This window comes from Lissotriton vulgaris, chromosome 2_1, assembly GCF_964263255.1.
Source record: "Lissotriton vulgaris chromosome 2_1, aLisVul1.2, whole genome shotgun sequence".
NCBI lineage: Eukaryota > Metazoa > Chordata > Amphibia > Caudata > Salamandridae > Lissotriton > Lissotriton vulgaris.
The window spans coordinates 2,026,921,862-2,026,943,349 of record NC_141687.1 but is presented as its reverse complement, the minus strand read 5'-3'; the positions used below and the strand labels follow the sequence as shown (position 1 = coordinate 2,026,943,349).

Sequence of the window (21,488 nt, the reverse complement as noted above, 5' to 3'; positions counted from 1 at the left end):
TCCCGACGTCATTTCCTTTCTGCCTGCACCTTTTTCAACATAGATCCAGAATTGCACTCCTTTGTTCGTCCTTCTTCTGATTACTTCTAAAATTAAATCCAGTGTGCTACGGAATGATGCCCTCTTCTAAATCTACAGGTTTCAAACCATGCTGTTACCTCAGAAAACAGTCGATTACGGACCAGCAAGAGGTGTGTCTTTGGTATGTGGGTTCAGTGCACAATTCAAAGTAGTGCGATGAGTACGCCCTCACTTTTTAATTTTTTTAAATTATTTTTTAATCTTGAATAACTTTATTATATACAAGGATAATGTACTTTAACAAGTAAACCCACTTCGCACCTCGAAGCACAGTAGGATTCAATCTCATAAGGGGTTAGCAGAGGTAATGGCAATACATAGTCAAGCGCAATCTGGAGCAGTGAAAAGAGGAACAACATGTCAGTTGAGTGTCTGGCCTTACTGTGGTGTTGAAGATGTCGCAGGTTAGTGAGAGGGTTTCTGTCCCCATCGAACCCATCCTCCCGGCAGCTTCTTCTGTATGCAGGTCTGGCTGTCATCCTGAACACACAGCCCAGGGAGGGGTACCGTCTGTGTTACTATCCCACACACCCATAAAAAGTGCAGTCTCATCTTGCGGGCCACAGAGGGTTTCATTGAGGCCATTCCATAAGTCCGCTATGGGATGTGTGTGTAGTCTTCTGCTTGAAGGGCGTTGCCTTCAGCTTTCGTCGTCCTGCTAACCTCAGCCTACCATTGACAGTGGGGGGGCCCTGTGGCAGATGCATCACTATGGCCCAGCGTCCCAGCACCAGCCCTAAGTCCGTTAACCTGGTTGAGTACGCCCTCAAGCAACCTAAGGTAATCTGTGACTGCAAAGCTTTTCCTTGCCAAACGCAAGATCTCTTGACTGGGGGTGAATGTTTCATTTGCTCTGCATTCCATCCATCTGTGTGTCTTTTGTTTCTCGCCCTAAGTGTGCCGGGTATGCCCAGACGTGGGTCCTGGGCTCACTGTGCCACTAAATTCAAGCTAGCCTGGCTGATGAAGGGTGATAACCCGAAACCGTTCCCAGGATGCTTATTTCCGGTCCAGGGATGACCTGGCTTGTTCCCATGAGGCACAGGTTCAAGACTGATTTATATATGACTGGGTCTAAACTGGTGTGGCATGGTGAGCCAAAGAATTATGGATTTAACCCAGATCTCTTGGCTGGTTGTGAATGTTTGATTTGCTCTGAATTCCGTCCATGATCTGTGTGTCTTTTGGAAACACAAGAAGCAGTCAAGGGATTCAAGGGTGCTTAGCTGTTATTGCTCCTGAGGTTTCTTCGGTGGTCGAAGTCCTCTGGAAATTCAGAGTCCAACTGGAAACATAAGAAAGCGAAGCAGGCTTTGACCTTATCCCAACATTCTGTAGTTGATCCTTATGCATTCTGAGTTCTCTGGTCCACTGGCGACACTGCAGGAGGTCGAAGCCTTCAAGGAGGCCGTGCTGCTTATCTTTGACACTCTTGCAGTTCGCGCTGATGTGCCTGCGGGCCTCAACTATCTGCTGCGGCCCTCGGTCAGATTACCTTTTGACAGATCCGTCCTCTGCACCTTCTGAAACCCCTGGACCAGTCACAAGTTCAGTATAGACTCCAGTACATACTTTCAACTCTGCTCCAAGATCTATGTCCGTCTCTCCTTCTTTCACACGGGTGCTGCTGACTGTAGAGGAGAATCTGGTGCCGACTCGGATGTTTGTCGCAAACCACCTTTGGTTCAACTCTGACCAAGGTCGAGTTCCAAATCCGCTACAGCACACTCAGTACCCCATACAACTGAAGTCTGATTCTATGCTTCTGCCACTGCAGAGGCACCTTCAGAGAATCCATCATGCCCTCCCTCAACAGAGATGATGATGGTGGAGATAAATTACCCCTCTTTCTAATGACAGTCTCTACATGGTTTTACAGGAGGACAGTGGGCTTGATACTTATCCTGATTTTGCGTTGAATTTGCCTCCTGTTCCACAGCAGAAGAGTACGCTTCCTTCTGTGTGGTAATTCAGTGAGCAGGTGAGGTCCTGGACCTACAATTGCCTTCTGTTGATGTCAGCGCAAATGTTCTTACAGAAGTTTTTGATCTGTTCCAGCCTTTTCTGATCCCCTGCTTCTGTTCAGTTAAGCTCTTACTGACACCTTAGTAGGCCCTTGGTCTAATCCCTATTCTTTAACACAAGTGAAGAGGCAGGAGACCTTTATTTTCCTATAAAGCATCTTACTCCAAAGAGTCTGGACTTCCAGGCTTTCACCGGCATGGTGAACCCCACTTAATTCCCTGCAACCCTGGACCAGGAAGTCAAAGATGACTGAGGTGTTGAGAAAATGTATGTACTCTTTAGCTAGCCTAACATTGAGGTCAGTCAGTTCAGTTTGTTTATTAGGCGGATAAGCATTCCGTCTGGGACATGGCAACGTATATCTTGCCTGGGCTCTCAGAAGAACTTTGGGCCTTTTGATTTGTGCTGGTTTGTGGGGTGCGCGGTTGGCACCGGTTGCCATACCTGGATGAGATACAATTTTCTCAGAATACGTACAGCCATCCCTTATTTTAAACCGTTTATTTTGTCAAGTATGTTTTGTTTTGGCAAGTCAAGGGCTTGCAGTGGGCATTATAAAAGGTTTTTGTATGCCCTTACAGCCTTTTTGTGTTTGCCAGACCAACCGTCCTCATTTAAACCACCTGTTGTGCTGTGTTTCAATAAAGGTATGCCACATTTCCTCATGAAAAGTTTATTATCCCTCACAAACAGTTTATAATGCCACAGTGGGCCATTAACTTGGGCTGAATATTTCTCATGTATATTCCCTTCGATCCGATGCACAGTTGCTTGTTAAGTTTGCTGACCTTAAAGATTGTTTTCTTCATTAGATCACTTTAACCCGTTTCAGTAAAACTACCCAAAACCACTTGTTTCCAGTCAAATTGGTGCTGAGGACTTCTATAGCCTTCTGAGGGCCGCGGTTTCTCCGTTGTCAAGCAGGGACCTGTTGTCATCAGTGGCAGCAATGAGGGCGGTTTTGGTGCTGTAAAACCCGGACTGGGACGGGTCCAGGATGCTGTTCTCCTCGAGGTAGCGGGTCAGTTGTTTGTTAACGATTTTCTCAGTGACCTTCGCCAGGAACGGGAGCAGGGAGATGAGTCGGACGTTCTTGAGGTCCTTGGGGTCTGCCTTGTTTTTTTTTGTTAGTAAGGCGTTGATCTCGGCGTGATTTCAGCTTTCCGGGAAAGTTGCTGTCTCGAAGGAGATGATGATTACTTTTCAGAGATAGGGTACGATGGCTGTGCAGGCCTTGTTGAAGACGTGGTGAGGCATGGGTCTAGCCGTGATCCGGAGTGGATGGTGTTCATGATCTCGCTGGTGTCCTCGTCGTTGATGCTGGTACAGGAGAGCAAAGCGGTACAAAAGAGGGTGGTGATGGACATATACAGAAACCGGTCCTAGGAAGCTTGTTTCCGGTCCAGGGAAGGCATGGCTTGGCAGTTCGGGCTGGACTGTTCCCAAGAGGCACAGGGTCAGACTGATTTGCATATGGCCATGTCTTAACTGGGGTGGCAGAGTGGGCTAAAGAACGGTGATGGATTAAACCCAGATCTGTTGACTGGGTGTGAGTGTTTGATTGATTCAGATGCTCCGTCCATCACCACCTCCTTTGGTACAGGAGAGCAGGTGGTTGGTGTGGCTGGTGATCGTGGGGGCGGTGGTTGTCGTGGCGGTTGTGGCGGTCGTGGCATTGAAGCTGTCGTGGATGTCCGAGATCTTGCGGTGGAATAAGGTGGCCAGCGAGTCACACATGTCTTGCGAAGGCGGGATGTCGGCGGTGTTGGAACTGGGTTTGGAGAGTTCTTTTACAATGTTGAAGAGCTCTTTGCTGTTGTGTGTGTTGTTATCTAGGCGGTTTTTGAATGAGGCCCTCTTGGCGGTTCTGATGAGTTGTTGGTGCCTGTGGGTTGTCTTTGGAGTACACACCCAGATAATGCACAGTAGCGCCACATTAAAAGGGTGTGGCTGTATGGCAATTATTAATGCCGCCTCACTCTTCCATTTCCCAAGTCGTCATAGGGTAGTGTGGGGTCAGTAAGCGTCACAAGACCTCGCAGCCACTCGGGAAGCAGGAACTTTCCGTAGGCACCTCTGAGCCACTGGTATCCACCACTGCTGCCGGTAAGTTTAACAAGAAAGATGAGGGCTGAGAGGTTCTCTGTGAGTGTGAATTTCACTTGAACATATGCTCATTAACAGTAAGTTAGCGTTCTGAGCTTTGTAAACTAGGAATAGGCAGTGTTCAAAAGTGTAACCACAAAGACAACAGCATAGTAAGACTGAAGTGAGAAGAAAATAAATGCATTATTGTGCAGACTGCACATACCATAATCAACTTGGAACAGAATAGGCAATAGGTTAGGCAGTCATGAACATAAACTCAAGATGGGGTCAGGATAAGGAAATATGAAACTTAAAAAATACGAAAACCAATAACACAAGCTACATACGTCATGTTTTGTTTTCCTGGGTTTTCCTCTGAGGAAAGAGGTGCATTGGCATAGCTGTAGAATAGCTCACAGTGCCCCTCTCTTCTGACCTTCAGCGCCCTACACTAAAAGGGAGCAGGCCGTTGAACGTACATGTTGCATTTTGTTGGTTGTAATTGTAACACCTTGGGATATAGTTGTCCACTACAAGTGCGCTCCTTTTCCGTGCTGGGGCCGCTTTCTGCAATCCTCACAACTCTATAATACAGCTCTTCCAATCGCTCATAGTTCTATTTGTCAGCTTCTGATTCCAGGCATAAAGGATGGTAGTTTAAGAATATTCCTTTGTGGGGTTGTACTACGCTATACAGGGCCCATAAAGCACACTTAACTACTTTTCAGCTACTCGGGAAAAGAAGCATCTAGTGGTGTTTGAATTTCTATGAGCTGAAGGTGCAAAAATTTTTAGAATGTTTAGCCATCATCTGGCATTCGTTTGCGTAATGACGGTCCCGTCCCTGCATGGCATATTACAAACTTTTGGTGGTGGTTTGTCAAATGATGGCATAATTATGGCCTGGCATTGACATTTATGAAATGTTCTTCACTTTGTTTTGGCTCTGTTGCATCACAGTGTCACTCAGAATGATGCTCCTCCTCGACTTAATATAATTCTTTCTATCCCTTGTAATGAAATTAATTTCATTAGATAGACGTCCCTAGTATTTTATGGTGCTGATGCATAAATGTGAAAATAATGGTTTGTGAAAGAATTGTATCACCTATATTAGAAAACCTTCTGTGGTATCACTGTTATTGTCTGGGATTTGAACGTGCGGGCTTAGGCTAACCGGTCTGCTCCTGATCTTGTAAGATGTATTTAATTGAGTAGTATTATTGCTTTGTCACACTGTAGAATTTGTGCCTCTGCTGTGTATGCTATACGATTGGGAGAGTTTTATAACTTTATATAGATTGTCCCTTCTAATAGGTTAGTGACTAATCTAGTTGAAAGGAACAGTGCTGAAAAATAAACAAAAACAATATGCGTTCTGAAAAATGATAAGCTACTTAATTAAAATGGCAAAATCCTACTTTAAGTGTCTGCAATGCATGTAGCCCTTAAGCCGCTTTTTAGAAAAAGTGTGAGAAAATCCGCTACTGTTACCAGATGTTTCTGAAAGCAGTAATGCCAATAACCCTTGATGAGGGCAAGGTTTGCCTGGCACACATTAAAATGGTTGAATTATTTCAGTCCTGACCCTTCAGCACCTTTGCATTCTTAGTCAAATTGTGCAAAGATTGTTCCGTAAAAGTCAGCATTTGGGTCTGGTTTTTCATTTTTAAAACTATTATTAGGGGGGGAAATCGAAATGCCCCCTAATTTACCACTAAAGAATATTGGACACGCTGTCTTTGCTCACTTGCACGATCAGTTTTGATCACAGTATTTATGCCCGCCACTGCCACCTCCTTTGCACCTCATTCTGGTTCTTTTGAAATTGATTTCACCCACCTTTGAACCTGTATATCAAGCCGTCTTGAAACCACTTTCATTCAGTGCAGCATTTCTTGTTTCCAGCACTTTGTGTTATGTTAAAAACATTTATTCCGCGCACGGTCACCAAAATGGTTTCATGGCGCTCATTGTGCTCGGGTTAGTCAGATTCAGACTTTCTCTGCGCAGAAACATTGCACATTATTCCATCATGATGACGCAGTCATGCGGACTCACCTCGCTTAACTTCCCAAATTGGCATTAACACTAATTAGACTTTGCTGATGTCCTTTAAAAATCCATTGTTATTGGCGGAAATGTCCCTAATATTTAAACATTTAATTGTACCTGGATAAGATGAAGGATATTAGAAAGAGTTCGCACTTCTTTTGTAATTGTATTTATATAGTGCTTTCTACTCCTGATTAGGCATTGAATTGCTTTATGGTGAGTAGCACCTTGTTGAATAATCCACAGGAACAGGTTGAGATTTTAGCTGATTTAATAAACAGCACAGCAACATAGAAAGCAGTCTCTTGGTCAACAGGAACGGTGCAACTGACCTGAAGCCAAGAATACAGTGGTGTTCTAAGAACACTTAAAGAATAACATGCAGGATTTAAAGGCACAGAGAAATACAATAAAGTGAAATGTAACACATCTCCCTTCAATGCAAAAAGAAAGAACAGAACAGGGTTATGAAACGTAATCATCAAATTTTACAGGAAGCAATCTAGAACGATCAGAAGACTTGACTCTTGAGGCAATGGAACTACTAGTAGCTTTTTGAGAACATGGAAAGGAAGCTTGTTGCACAGTGGGGCATTTTGCAACCCGCTTCATGTTTCACAGTCTGCCATCTTGGGTAATAACACTATTGCTAAACACCTTTACTAGTTTCATTGGCTTACCAAACTTATCAGAACATTTTGAAATAAGACCAGGTTTTTTAATCCTCACAACATCTCCCACAGCAAAATTAGGAGACTTAACATTCCACTTTTTGTCATACCACAATTTGGTGTTAGATGGTTTATCCTCAACTTTCTGAGCAGCTTGTTCAACCAACTCCTTAGAGAAAGATTTATTGGGACATTTATTCCTGAACCACCAAGGACAAATGGTAGAAGCAGGATCACGCCCTTTGAACAAACGAAAAGGACTAACTTCTGTAGTTGAATGAGGGGTAATTCTGTAGAGCCAAAGTTTTTCTCTCGAAAGTGTTTTCCAATTTGCACCAAACTTAGAAAAGTCAGAAATAAACCCCTTCAAAACTCTATTAAAACGTTCTACCAAGCCATTTTCATGTGGTTCATAAAAAGAAACAGTGTTGTGTTTGATAGAATGTAATTTAAGAAAATTCTCCATTTCTAATGAGGTAAGTTGAACCCCATTGTCCGTGACCATGACAGAGGGACAGCCTTCTCTGGAAAATACTTCCTTAAAAAATTCTACCACCATATTGGTAGAGGCAGAAGAAACAAACTTAACTTCTTGCCATTTTGAATGGTAATCCACAAGGACAAGGGCATAACGAGAATCAGAAAGAAGACACATAAACGGACCAGAAATATCAAAAGCAATTTTTTTCCAAGGTGAAGTAGGCCAAGAGGTTGTCTTCAAAGGGGGAACATTGACTTTCAACATTTTATCATTTCCCATACAAACAGCACACTCTCTAACTTTGTGTTTAACTAAACAATCCAAAGATGGCCACCAGAAAAAGTTCCTAATCAATCTTTTCATGGCCGACATTCCTGGATGAGATTTATGTGCGACATCTAAAATTAAATTCTGTACAGTAAAAGGTGGAACACACTTACCAGATTTGAACACTAAATTATTCTCCAATTCTAATTCAGTTGAAACATTGAAAAATGGCATAAAATCTTCTTTTAAAAGTTTTTTATCGGGCCATCCTTCAAGAATATACTTCTTAATAGTCTGTAAAGTAAGATCTTGGTTATCAGAAGTTTCCCACAACTCTTCAGAAATCTCAGCAAAAGAAGTAGAAAGAACATCTTGCAAGTAACAACATCAGAGTAACTCAGATTCTTGCAATCAGAAATTGAACATGGATGACGAGACAGAAAATCTGCAACCACATTTGTTTTCCCAGGGTCATACTCTGGGGTGAAAGAATATTCCTGAAGTCGTGAAGTTAACCTGGAAATACGAGCCGTGGCATTCCAACCTCCACCAGGAGAAAGAATATTAACTAATGGCTTGTGATCAGTTCTCAGAATAAATTTACTTCCCCAAATGAAATTTCTGAAGTGCTCAATCGCCCACACACAAGTCAAAAGCTCCTTCTCGATGACAGCATATCTGCGCTCCGTTTCATTAAGAGTGCGAGATGCAAAACACACATTCCATTCTTCTTGGCCTGACCTTTGAGACAGAACTGATCCAACACCATACATACTTGCATCAACCGTGATGACACACAATTTATTCAAACAGAACGGTCTAAGGGTTGGGGCATGCAAAATATCAGACTTGATGAGCTCAAATGCCACCTGTTGTCCCCTTTCCAAAACAAAGGAGTTACCATGTCTCAAAAGCTTTCTTAGTGGCTCCATCTTGGTGGCAAAGTTATTGACAAATTTGCTATAATGTTCGCACATGCCTGCAAAGGATAATAACTGGTCTCTATTAGTTGGTGGGGGAGCATTACTAATGCCATCCACATTTGATCTTTTAGGCACTACACCATCACCAGATAATGTGTGACCCAAATACTCAACAGAAGATTGAAATAACTTGCACTTGCTGGCTTTCAAGGTCAAACCACTCTTCCTCAACTTCTCACAAACGCAGCGTAAATGAACAAGATGTTCTTCATCTGTACTAGAAAAAATTAAAATATCATCTTGGAAACACTTCACAAAATGATCTACATCTCTAAAAATATTGTACATGACCCTTTGAAATACAGACGCAGCTGAAGCCAACCCGAATGGCATTCTAGTATACTGAAAGAGACCCTGAGGGGTAATAAATGCTGTGAGACACTTGGAATCATCTGTAAGAGTAATTTGGTGATAAGCCGATCTTAAATCGAGAGTGGAAAATACTTTAGCACCTTCTAGCATAGAAACAACCTCATTGATATTCGGAAGAGGATGACAGTCCACAATAATAGCCAAATTGAGTGCCCTGAGGTCCACACACATTCTCAAAGATTTGTCCGGTTTCCTAACCAAAACAATCGGAGAAACCCATTCAGCAGAGTCAATGGGTTCAATGATCTTCTCTGAAACTAAATCATCTAACATTTTCTTAAGATCTGCCCTAACATTAATAGGCACCCCTCTCAATTTCTGCTTAACAGGAACAACTCCAGCTTTGAGTTTAATTTTATGGGAAAAATTCTGCAGCATACCTAACTTGTCAGAAAAAACGTCTTTAAAATCAGATTTTATTAACTCAGTTCCTTTTTCATTGGAAATAGAGGAAATGTTATCATCCTCAAAAATCTCACCCAACATAACTGGATCCTTGGCACGGGGATTTAGTATGATCCTTCCAACCAATAACATTCACGCCTTTAACTGCAATATACAATTTAACCTCAACACACCTGGATTTGAAAGTAATCTTGACCAAAAAATGGCCTATCATCTCTACACTTGAACCATTGAAACTAACTGCACTAATCTCAGATGGAAGAATGTCCTTAAAATTTAACACATGTTTTAAACGTTCTTCAAAATACTCCTTGGTAATAATTGTCCAAGGTGAGCCCAAATCAGCCATTAAGTTAAGACTAACTCCCAAAACGAACATTTCACAAATGGGTTTCTTAATGACCTGACAACTATCATCAATCAAAGAAATCTCTTCAGCCAGATAGACTACAAAACCTTTATTGGATGCAGCACAATTCTCTGTACTCTCACAAACACAACTGCAAGTTTTTGATGGACCTTCAGTAACAACAGCTACTTTATCTTTAGGATTTTGAACAAAAGTCCTAAAATCTCTACAAACAGTGGAAAAATGTCCTAACCTTCCACACTTCCTGCATTCTTTATTAATGGCAGGACACCCAGCATATGAAGCAACATGCTTCCTACTACCACATTTATAACATATAACAGATTTTCCAAATCTCTTAAAACCTCCCATGTTGTTGAATCTGTTGGTATTAGTATTTGTATGTTGATTTTCATTAATTTGTCCTTTGTTTGATCAAACAAACTTCATCATGGGAATCTGACTTATTTACAACATGTTTTTGAACAGTAAGCATCCATTTCTCAGACTGTTCCAGAGACTTTGAAATGGCAATTGCCTCTGATAATTTAGGATCACCTAATTCCCATAACCGTTCTTGCGTTTTCTTATTTTTAACATGAACAATAATCTGATCTCTCAACATCTCCTCACAAATGGTACCAAAATTACAATGAATAGATAAAAATCTCAAAGCAGTCATAAATTCATCAAAGGATTCTGACTCTTGTTGTGCACGAGTGTAGAACTTGTACCTATTTAGAGCTATATTAGAAACAGGTTTAAATCGTTTCTCAATTCTAAGAAGGGCTTCTTTATATACATTAGTACCTTCTCCTTCACCCAACTCAGGTGAAATAGGAGGTAAAGCTCTAAAAACCATTTATCCCTCAGAACCCAAGCAGTGTAAAAGAATACTTTTCTTCCTCTCCGCACCCATGCGTTGACCATCTATGGCTTTCATGTAGTTGAAAAACTCTTCTTTCCAACTAGTCCAAAGAATTGGTGGATCACCCTTATTCTGTAAGAACTTTTCAGGTGGGTCAAACTGCATGTCTTGAATTTTTAGTACTTTAAAAAATTAATCACAAAGTAAAACAAAATATGAAAATAAAGAGAAAAAAATAGTTGTAAGTGAAATGTATTCTCCTGTAAATAAGTGAGAAAAAATTACTTCTTAGAATAAACCTCAGAACTGTATATTGTAAATACCCTCAATAGACTGAACTCTTCAGTTAAAAAACTTTCAACGATGTAACAATATTGAAAACTAATCGAGAATGCCTACTTCAGTTATTTTCTTATTTCGTCGTTTAAAATGTCATATAACTGCACAATCAAACTTTTCCAATGTTTCCGATATTATTGAAGGGCTCTGACACAAAAACACGACGATCCGCGGTGAATTGTTACTATGGTAACGAAATGCCCAATCTAAAATGGCTGCCACGCTGAACTACGTTGCGTGATTACCTCATCACGCACCAGACGTCCTTACGCTGTTTTCTGTGACGGCTGGAAATGGAAACGGGGAAGCGTTCTTTAGAGTGTTGTTCCCACTAACACTGCATTCTTCCAGCAATGACGAGTGACAAACAGCTGCGTCGGTCTCATGTCAGTCTCGCGTACAGCTCACGATCCACCAGCCAGAGTCAAAAATTCAAAGGTAAACACATATAAAATACCTTGAAGTGCTTCAAAATCGATAACTTTATGTTGGTAGGAGTCTTCAAACGCAGATTTTCTTCTTCCTTAAAGCGATGTTCTGCAATGCCTTTAAAAGGGTTTTTTAAAGATGCATTTCTTGATTTAAAAGTTTTCCAATTAAAACGAAAATTGGTAATAGACTCCACCTCTGTGCTGCAATCCTCAATCAGTCTAAGGTCACCCTCGTCGCCAAATTTGTTGAATAATCCACAGGAACAGGTTGAGATTTTAGCTGATTTAATAAACAGCACAGCAACATAGAAAGCAGTCTCTTGGTCAACAGGAACAGTGCAACTGACCTGAAGCCAAGAATACAGTGGCGTTCTAAGAACACTCAAAGAATAACATGCAGGATTTAAAGGCACATAGAAATACAATAAAGTGAAATGTAACAACCCTACTCTGGAACCCAAGGTTAATGGTTATTCTAGTGAGGATTGTGATATTCACGTGCTCGCAAGAAAAACTGCATGCATTTATGCCAGTTACTTAGCTGAAATACTTTGTTAATACCAGTATGATGTGCTCATTAGTGGGGGTTATGTGGTTTCAGGTGAGTGGTTGGTAAGATAGATAGGCTAGCGGATATTAGGTAATGTTAGGATACAGGTGCAGGGGTTGAAAGAGGATAAGTTGTGATCTACGTAATGAGGTGCTCTATTAAATGAGGTATCAGCCAATTACAAAAAGAAGGAATAAGGTAGCCAGGCATGAGGATGAGGTGAGGCAATATTCGGAATAGAAGGCATGCAGAGGATCTCAGATTAGAACAGGGCCGCTCTACAAAAAAAAGTAGAGGAATGAAGCAGAAGTAAGACCAGGTACATTATTCATGCAGGTTTTTAGTAGTATAGTGGGAGAACGGCAAGTTTTTTTTTTACACACCGTCCCATAGGCTTTTACACCAAAAATGAAGAGACAAAACTTACTTTCTGTCACTATCTGTTTTAAAACAATCACTTCCCAACTAAGTTAAGGCATGTGGTGCACTTTAATCCCTATGTCAAGACTGTGTCATCAATGTGAACGGGGAAAAGTAAAGCCATTTCTTTTGTTGAAGTCCATCTTATGAATTATGGGGCAAAGCCATTTTGTAGCAGAAAGGACATTGTTGTTTTATTTTTGAATAAAAAAAGCAATGCACAATGAATGGCCCTTTGTGGTGACATTTTAACATTGCACCTTAACAAAAAAGATTTCAGAAGGCTCCGTGTGTGGCTCTCTGTGTGTGGCTCTCTGTGTGTGGCTCTCTGTGTGTGGCTCTCTGTGTGTGGCTCTCTGTGTGTGACTCTCTGTGTGTGGCTCTCTGTGTGTGGCTCTCTGTGTGTGCCTCTCTGTGTGTGGCTCTCTGTGTGTGGCTCTCTGTGTGTGGCTCTCTGTGTGTGGCTCTCTGTGTGTGGCGCTCTGTGTGTGGCGCTCTCCGCGTGCGTGGCTCTCTGTGTGCGTGGCTCTCTGTGTGCGTGGCTCTCTGTGTGCGTGGCTCTCTGTGTGCGTGGCTCTCTGTGTGCGTGGCTCTCTGTGTGCGTGGCTCTCTGTGTGCGTGGCTCTCTGTGTGCGTGGCTCTCTGTGTGTGTGGCTCTCTGTGTGTGTGGGTGCAAATGCAATAGCTCTCGCATTTTCGGGAGATTAAGCTATTGGCATTGTAAATGACAATGCCATTTATTTATCTGTTTACAAAACCAACACACAAATAAAAAGGTTGTCATTTACAATCCCAATAGCTCTTACTTTTGCAAAGGCGAGACCGTTGCATTGTAAATGCTTGTTAACTATGTTGCAATAAGTTTTGGTCTGGCTCTGCCCAAATGGTCCTTTTCCAATTGATTCTCTTTCACAGTATTATGTTATCATCTATCAGTGATCCTTTATAACGGAAGCAGAAAGCTCATTTAACAAGCGGTAAGACAGAAGAGACTGCCTGACTGGGTGATGTCCCCAACTCCGACACTTTGAAGGCTACAACCTGGCAGTGTGTTCACCCTCGTACTAGGCACTCATGCGTAGCTACAAATGACAGAAAAGACCCAATGCCTGGTCATGCTACTGTGCAAAACAACAACCCTCCTTGGCTTTAATCCTCAAGAAATGGAAAACCTTACAGCTCAAGTATTCTCTTGGAATTCTCAGTGAGAGTACTGTTTAAAGAAGCAGTTCTCTGGAGCATATGCCAGTACAAGGTATAATGAGATTGGGAATCTGCTGTCTCCATAAAGAAGCAGTGTCCAATTTTCAGCTTTACAGGGTTCTACATATGTCTGTCATTTCCTATATTTGTGAAGGTGTTCCAGAGAGGGTAAAGCAACACAGTAATGGGTTATTTGTAATGCATTGTTCTTTTAAGTACTTTTTTCAATTTGGGGCTTATTTAAAAAAAAAAAAGAGGAAAAAATTAACTTGGTAAATCCAGCTCGAAGTAGGCTGCACTTCATTGATTTGCATTTAAATGCGAGTTTTGTCCATTCACTGTGCTTTACCTACATGTGTGTGGATCCCGCACAAGTGCGGGTTAGTCTGGTGTTTTACATCAACATCAGTGAAGGTTCCTTCAGTTCAAAACTTGGGCTTACAAGTAAGTAACTTCACTTTTTATGGATTTTTATCTGCAGTTTTATGCTAGTTATTGACATTTATTTCACTTTTTCATAGGTTGGATCTTTGGAGCAGGCAATGTTAGATGCTCTTGTTATGGATAGAGTTGCCTTTGTGAAACTACTTATTGAGAATGGAGTCAGCATGCATAAGTTTCTTACAATTGCGCGGCTAGAGGAACTATACAATACAGTAGGTGCATTTTTTTTTCTTAAATGTTGTATATGAATGTTTCCGTTCCCAAATGACAGCCCACTTCCTGATAACCAACCAAAATTGAAGATGGGATTCTCAATGACTATTTGACTATACATGTAATTTTAGTAATCGATTTCTGTTGTAACTTTTTTTCTTCTTTTCAGAACGTTTTACTCAGAATAGTATTGTATAAACGAGGAATATAATAAATTTGTATGCAAAGCATGTCTGAGCTTCAGATTCTTTCGTAATTAATTTCACCTCCTTTAGAACTGTTTCTTAAGTTCTTTTACAGCATCTTTCGAGCAGTGCAACTTTTCTAGTTGACAGCACTTTGCGGTCAGGTTAGTAAGATTCAGACTTTCTCTGCGCAGAAACCTTACACAGTGTTCCATTTTGATCAAGCAACATTAAGGACACACTCCTCTCAACTTCCCAAAGTGTCATTTTAACTTCTTTGACTTTACTGATGTCCTTAAAAAATCCATTGTCACTTACGGAAATGTTCTTAAATACTTAGACATTAGAATCCTTATCTTTACCAGAATAAGACTAAAGACATTAGAGTTCCCAGTTATTTGTTACCCACTTTAAGAATTAGTTTCTCTGCTCAAACAGTCCATTTCTGATTGATAGTATATTTCACAGTATTGTGTTATCATCTGTCAGTCCTCCTTTACAAGTGAAGCGTAAAGATCATATAAGAAGCTGTAGAGCAGCACAGTCTTATAAAGATTCAACTTGATATATATATAATCGTGGACTAGTGGGGGGCGTCACTAGCCAACCAAGATGGTGGTCGTAGCCCGATAGAGCTCCGGACCCTCCCTGGGGGGGAAATCACCCCTTAAACGCTGTTACTACAGCGGCGACCTTCAAGGGAGAGCGGATGAGCTAATGCTGGCACCCCTGCGATTGCGAGGTGTCTGGACCGACACTTGTATCAGCTCTGGGGCGCCAGAACGGAGCGGGGACTGCCCGACGATCCTTGCTGGTTGAGGCCGGGATCTTTCGTGGGGGCGGAGACTTGCCTGCGGAGAGCCGATTTGCAGGAGCCAGGATAGGGGGCCTCCCCTGCTGTGGAGCTTCTGCTGCAGACTCACCTTCAGGGATGTGTGAACTCGGCTGCGGGCCATAGAGGTATCGTCCGTCGGACTGTGCTGCTCGGCTGGGCGGCGGACTGTTTGATTGCGGTACGAGATCAGAGGAGGGGCATTGCGGGAGCTTGCTGTGGACAGCTGCAGCTGGAGGTACACCGCGCGGCCCCACGCTGCAACTAGGGGCCTGCCCTAGCTCCGGTTTCCTGTGGATCCCACCGGATTGCGGCTGAGGAAGTGATTCGAGCATGGTCACGCTGTGAGCTTTGCTGGGGAGAGTGGACTATGGAACGAGGCGACTTGCGGCCTGTATGCCCGTTTGGCTGGGGAGGGGACTGTGCTTGGGCCTACCTATGGCCTAACCCACGCCTCCTGGACGCTCGGCGGCCCGCCGGCCTATCAGGGACTACACCAGGAATTTGGTGGTGATCGGCGGGGCCTGTCTGTCCTGGGAGCAGACAGTACCGGAGGGACGTGCTGCACACGAGAGGCCCTGTGGAGCGGAGGCGGTGAGTGACGGTGATCCCTCGGGCCCCCTTGTTCTTACCAACCCCCCCGCCCCCCTCCCCCCCAACAGTACATTGCACTCTCCTCTTGATGCCTGCCTCGCCTGATGGTGGCATGGGGGGGGACCATCTCTACATGTGGGATCCTGATGGGACCACACTGTTGATTGCGGTCCGGTGGCCTTAGGTGGCAAACTCATTGCCGTACGGTACACCAGCACTGGGCCACTAATATTGCATGACTCCCACACAGGAGCACGGATAGGCCTACCCTGTGGTCCTCCTTACCGAGGCATCGCCGAGGGGCACTGCGGAACGACAGCCTTGCGTCACGCCATCATTTTGGATGCTGACGCCGCCCTTTGTCCGAGCTGAACAGTGGGGTTGCCCTGTGGTGAGGCTGAGAGCGGCGTTGCAATATGGGCAGACCTTGAGCAAAGACACAGGAGGGGCAGAGCGGCTGACTCTTCCCATTCCGTGACAGGCACCACGAGTAGGCCCTCCTCACCTGGGGCTTCCTTGACCGGACATGCAGAGGAGCAAACGCTGGACAAACTGGACCTCATCCTCAAAGAGATTCGGCAGCGATGGAGCTCCAAATGGACGCTCTCACCACCGCATTAACATTGCTGAAGGTGCACCATGGCAAGCTGGCGGACACGGTTAAGGAACATGGTCAAACTTTAACAGATCTTACCCCTAGAGTAGCGGAACGCTCCTCTGTTACAACAGCTTCAACAACAGGTTACCACGCTTATGGACTGGGTGGAAGATGCAGAGGGAAGAAATCAGCGCAATAATATTCACATTATCGGTCTGCTGGAACGCTGCGAAGGGAACCGAGCCGGACTTCATGGAGCAATGGTTCAGAGACCACGTGGCATCTGAAGGACTCTCCCCATACTTCTGTGTGGAACAGGCACACAGAATCCCGACATGACAGCCTAAACCTGGGACGCCGCCCTGCCCATTGATTGTGAAAATCCTTAACTATAGAGACCGGGACACTTTGTTACAGAAAGCTAGGCAAAAGGCGCTCATCCAGTACGAGAACCACAGTGTATCCTTATATCCTGATTTGACAGTGTTGGTACAGAGACAAAGATCCTCGTATCAAGCGGTGAAGAAAAAACTGCAAACTGCGCAACTCAAGTATGCACTCCTGTATCCTGCACGGTTGAAGATTATACATAACAAGAAAACTCAATTCTTTGAAAGCCCAGCAGATGTTAAAGAATGGCTGGAGGTGATGTGCATAGGCTCTAGCCAGTCTAGTCTTTTGAATGTTTCCACACTGGGCTCGGACAGACTTCCGAAGCGAACCTCTCGTCGGTCCCAGAACCCCTACCAGGGCGGTGGGGGTGCTGACTCATCGCGAGAGCAGCAGAGACGAGATCAGGAGGGAGCGCTTGCGGTGGCAGGTGCTTTCCGTGAGGACTTGCACAAAATCTCTACCGACTCGAAGGACAGTACTCTCCACTCAGACTCCGAACATAGTGCAATCCTGTTCCCCACCATCACGCCAAGAGCAGCAGACAACTTGATAGATAGCTGAATGTGGAGGTTGAGCCACAGTCGCTTGAGGCTATTGTTGTGATCATTTCTACTATTGCTGATGTTATGTCTAGTATTGGAGAGACTATTGTATCCTTTTGATGTGTTGCTTATGATGTAAAATGGTCCACTCCCTAGTAATGTATAGAGGGGCTTGATTCCATGATTACACCCCACGATTGTATATCCGACATACTCAGGTGAGCTGAGGATTTGAACTGGTGGTCGAAGGACTCCTTGACACTCATGGTTCAATATAGGAATGTGTTCATGCTACCGCTCCCACCACAACTACATCTTTACCCCTCCCGGGGTGGGGTACCGTTGAGCCGTCCAGTTGCAGTCCCTTAGAGTACTATGGTCAGGCGTAAGACGAGTCACCTCCCTGTTAGCGTATGCACTGTTATTTGTTTTGTATTTCTGATACACCATTGTTGGGCCCAACGCAGTTTAGGCACTGTGCGGGGTTTTGTTCCAGTTCTTGGGAAATGCGGCTCCTGGTCAGATCTGCTTGGTTACTTGGCACGGATGAGAACAACGCGTTACACAAGGGAACATGGCAGGGACTGCTAATGCAATAGGGTCATACAACCTACTCACATGGAACGTGCGGGGACTGGGAGCAATTCAGAAATGGGACCGAATTCATGCATTTCTTCCTAGACGTCAAACACCTATTGCGTTCCTTCAGGAATCCCATCTCACGGCTTCTGAAACACAAAAGATGCGAAAAAAATGGAGGGGACATATTATACTAATTATTCGGCTTTCGCTAGAGGGGCGACTATCTGGGTGCGTCATGGGGTCCCATTTGTTGAACTTGAGCTCCGGGTGGATGACAAGGACGATATACACTAGTGAAGGGCACTCTTGACGGCTCCCTGAAGGTCCTTGGGAGCATTTATGCTCCTAACTTTGACCAAGATCGTTTTTTGAATAAGCTGGGTACGGTTTTGGCGGACTCGGATGGGATCCCCTGGGTGTTTGGAGGGGATTGGAATGCAGTGTTGGACACGGGACTAGATAGATCATTCCCTCCACTTCAGGTTTCCGCTGCTAGCAAACTGGCTGAGCAATTCATGTTGATAGAAATGCTTACTTATTGTTTAACACACAATGCATACCTGCAGAAACAAGGAACCGCAATGGGGACATCATTTGCGCCCACATATGCGAACCTCCTGATGGCCATGTGGGAGACTGGAGTGATTGAAGAAAAAAAAAGTATAAATCAAGAATTAAACTCTGGTGTCGTTTTATAGACGATCTATGTATCATCTGGGATGGAAATAGTAACGATCTCCAAATATTCATTGACTCGCTGGAGATAAATGATCTCAACCTCCACTACACTTCATCAATCAGTGCAACTAACTTGATTTTCCTAGACGTAGAAGTTTTCGTGAAAAAAGGAACCCTGTGCACTAAAATTCACAGAAAACCTACGTCTTGTAACAGCATGCTTCATGCGAATAGTGGGCATCTAGCAAAACTGAAATGGAGCATTCGGTACGGACAAATGTTGCGAGCCAAAAGGAATTGCTCAGAACTGGATGATCTAGAAAAGGAAATTGATGGGATGAGCAAGCGATTTCAGGTACGAGGATATCCTGAAGAAGTGATCGCGACTGCACGGAAAAGGATGAATTTGAAAAGTAGAGCAGACCTCCTTTTGCCAGAAGATAGCAAGAGTGATGGAACGAGGCATGAACCAGATAACAAGAAGAACGTGGCACGCTTGATTGTTGATTACAACAACCAGAGTGATGAACTTAAAAAGGCATTAAGAAGAAATTGGAAAATCTTACTTCTTGATGATACTCTTAAAGATAATTTGACCTCCTATCCTAGTATCACCTATAGAAGAACTTAATCACTACGGGACATTCTAACTCAAAGTCACCTACAGCTGAAACCCCCTAAGAAATCATCATGGCTGACAACTCCAGGGGTCTGGAAATGTTCCAAATGCAAGGCCTGTGAGCATGGCACAAATATTACAGATTACAAACTACAATGTGGAGGGACTGAGAAAATAAGGGACCACATAACATGTGAATCTAAATGTGTGGTATACAGACTTATGTGCCCATGCGGAAAATTCTACATTGGAAGCACAATCAATAAACCAAAATTAAGGATCCTCCAACACCTAAGAGCGATCAAGAATGAGGATACGAGCTATCCTATGGCCATACACTTTGCGAAATACCATCAGTCGAACCCCAATTTGTTTAAATATGCTGGAATAAAACTAAGCAAACCATCGAGAGAGGGGGTGATCAAACACTACATCTACGCAAACTTGAAACGAGAATGATCCTGGCAATGGGCACAGAGTATCCCTTTGGACACAATCTTGATGCTGAACTGTTTGTAAATTTGTAAAGCTTCCATTTGACCACAAAATGAACTGTTTATCTACAAATCCTTCTGAAATCGATCAATGTAAACAAATGTAAATAATATGAGAATTTTGAGAAGAAAAATCTCCATGAGAGAAGATAATCCTTTTTAATCTATATACAACTCCAAGAATGAATTGAGAAACATAACACACGAATGACGATGCCATGATGATGGACTACAATACAGAGTCCACTTTGACCCAGGAACCTATATTGTATATAGATGTACTTTACTGATTGAATATGCAAAGTCCATGGGAATATCGAATGGTAAATACTTACTTTGAAGTGTACAACCTTGCCATGGCCTAATGCAACAATACAAGAAGGAAAGTCCTGTGGACATTAGAATCACTGTAAAAAATGTAGAGAGCAAGTGTAATTGTACTTTTAAATGGCATCAAATTGAATGGGTAAGAAAAAGCGGGACTAACACAGCGGAGGGTCATGAATTACGAGTACTTCACTGTAATAGAACAACATCTAGTTGGGAAAACACCCTCTCCCATCTGTCGGGATATGTATATAGTTTGTAAATATATATGTGTAGATTATATACACTGTAAATTATTGACAATGAGTACTTCACTGTGAATTTAATATGTATTTTCTATAAACCTAATGAATTACAAAACACCTAGAAAATGCCGAGTACCATTATGCCACTACCTGCAAGCAAGGTTGACAGTCTAGACATGCAATGGAAAAGGGGTTTTTTGTACTGCACTTAGGACTTTAAAAATGGTCTAGACTCCAGGGACTCTATGGTCCAGTGGAAGGCTAGCAGTAGCCGAAACGCGTAGGCCGTCCGATTCAATGCACGTTACTTTGCACATGGTGTGTAAATAAAGAACTTTTGTAAAATCCTACCTGCTTGCTGTGCCGTGACTTCTACTGTGAAGGACGAAGTGAGGAGTGTAGGAAGGTGGATATCTGACTATGGTTGCCCCCAACATTTTGCCTGGTGTTTTGCTGGTTTGTCGACTTAGTTGACCTGGGGCCCTGCTATTCAGGACCCCAGGCCCACTGCTCTCTCTGTAAAATGGGAACCATGTACCTTAGGTGCATTTACCAATTGGTACTGGGCCACCTTATCAGTCCTTGTACAGCATACCTTAGGTATCCGGGGCATAGGTGTACCCAGGGCCTACCAGGGGCTGAAGCATGTATTATGCCACCCCTGGCTGGCCATCTAAACAGACACAACTGGCTGCATGACAGCTGGGGCAAGGTGGTGTAATCACCCTTTGCTTTAGATATAGTATCCCTATGTCTAAACCTAAAATGTACACATATATTCCTATCAGTCACTCCTATGGCAGGCCTTATCAATCCTGAAGGCAGAGTGCTTGGAATTATGTGAGATGGTGCTCTGGCATGAGCTGAGCCCGTTTGCAGCTTGCGGAACCAAGTCCTAATAGCTGTTCCATGATAACGCTATACCATATACTCTTAAGTGCATTACGAACCTCGCGGTCAAATGCTAACTTTGGTATAGCATTATCAAAACATGTCTAGTAAGGTGTCATACAAATTGGAATACTACCCCCTCGCCAATTCTGGCGACGGGGGTAGCATTCCACCCTTCTAGAGGGACACGACATGTATGTAACTGTGAACCCCGGTCAAAGTTAACTCGAGCCTCAGCATCACAAAATGGATGCTGCCACCAC

The 21,488-nt window shown here is 43.3% G+C and overlaps 1 protein-coding gene across 1 annotated transcript in view; it reads left to right on the top strand.

Moving 5' to 3' along the window:
- Positions 1-21,488, top strand: part of LOC147733678 (transient receptor potential cation channel subfamily M member 7-like) — a 1,990,815-nt gene that overhangs the window by 665,001 nt on the left and 1,304,326 nt on the right. Inside the window, exon 12 of the mRNA XM_086958252.1 lies at positions 14,110-14,244. Within this exon, the coding sequence (XP_086814378.1) occupies positions 14,110-14,244 (135 nt within the window). The remainder of the gene's footprint in view (positions 1-14,109; positions 14,245-21,488) is intronic.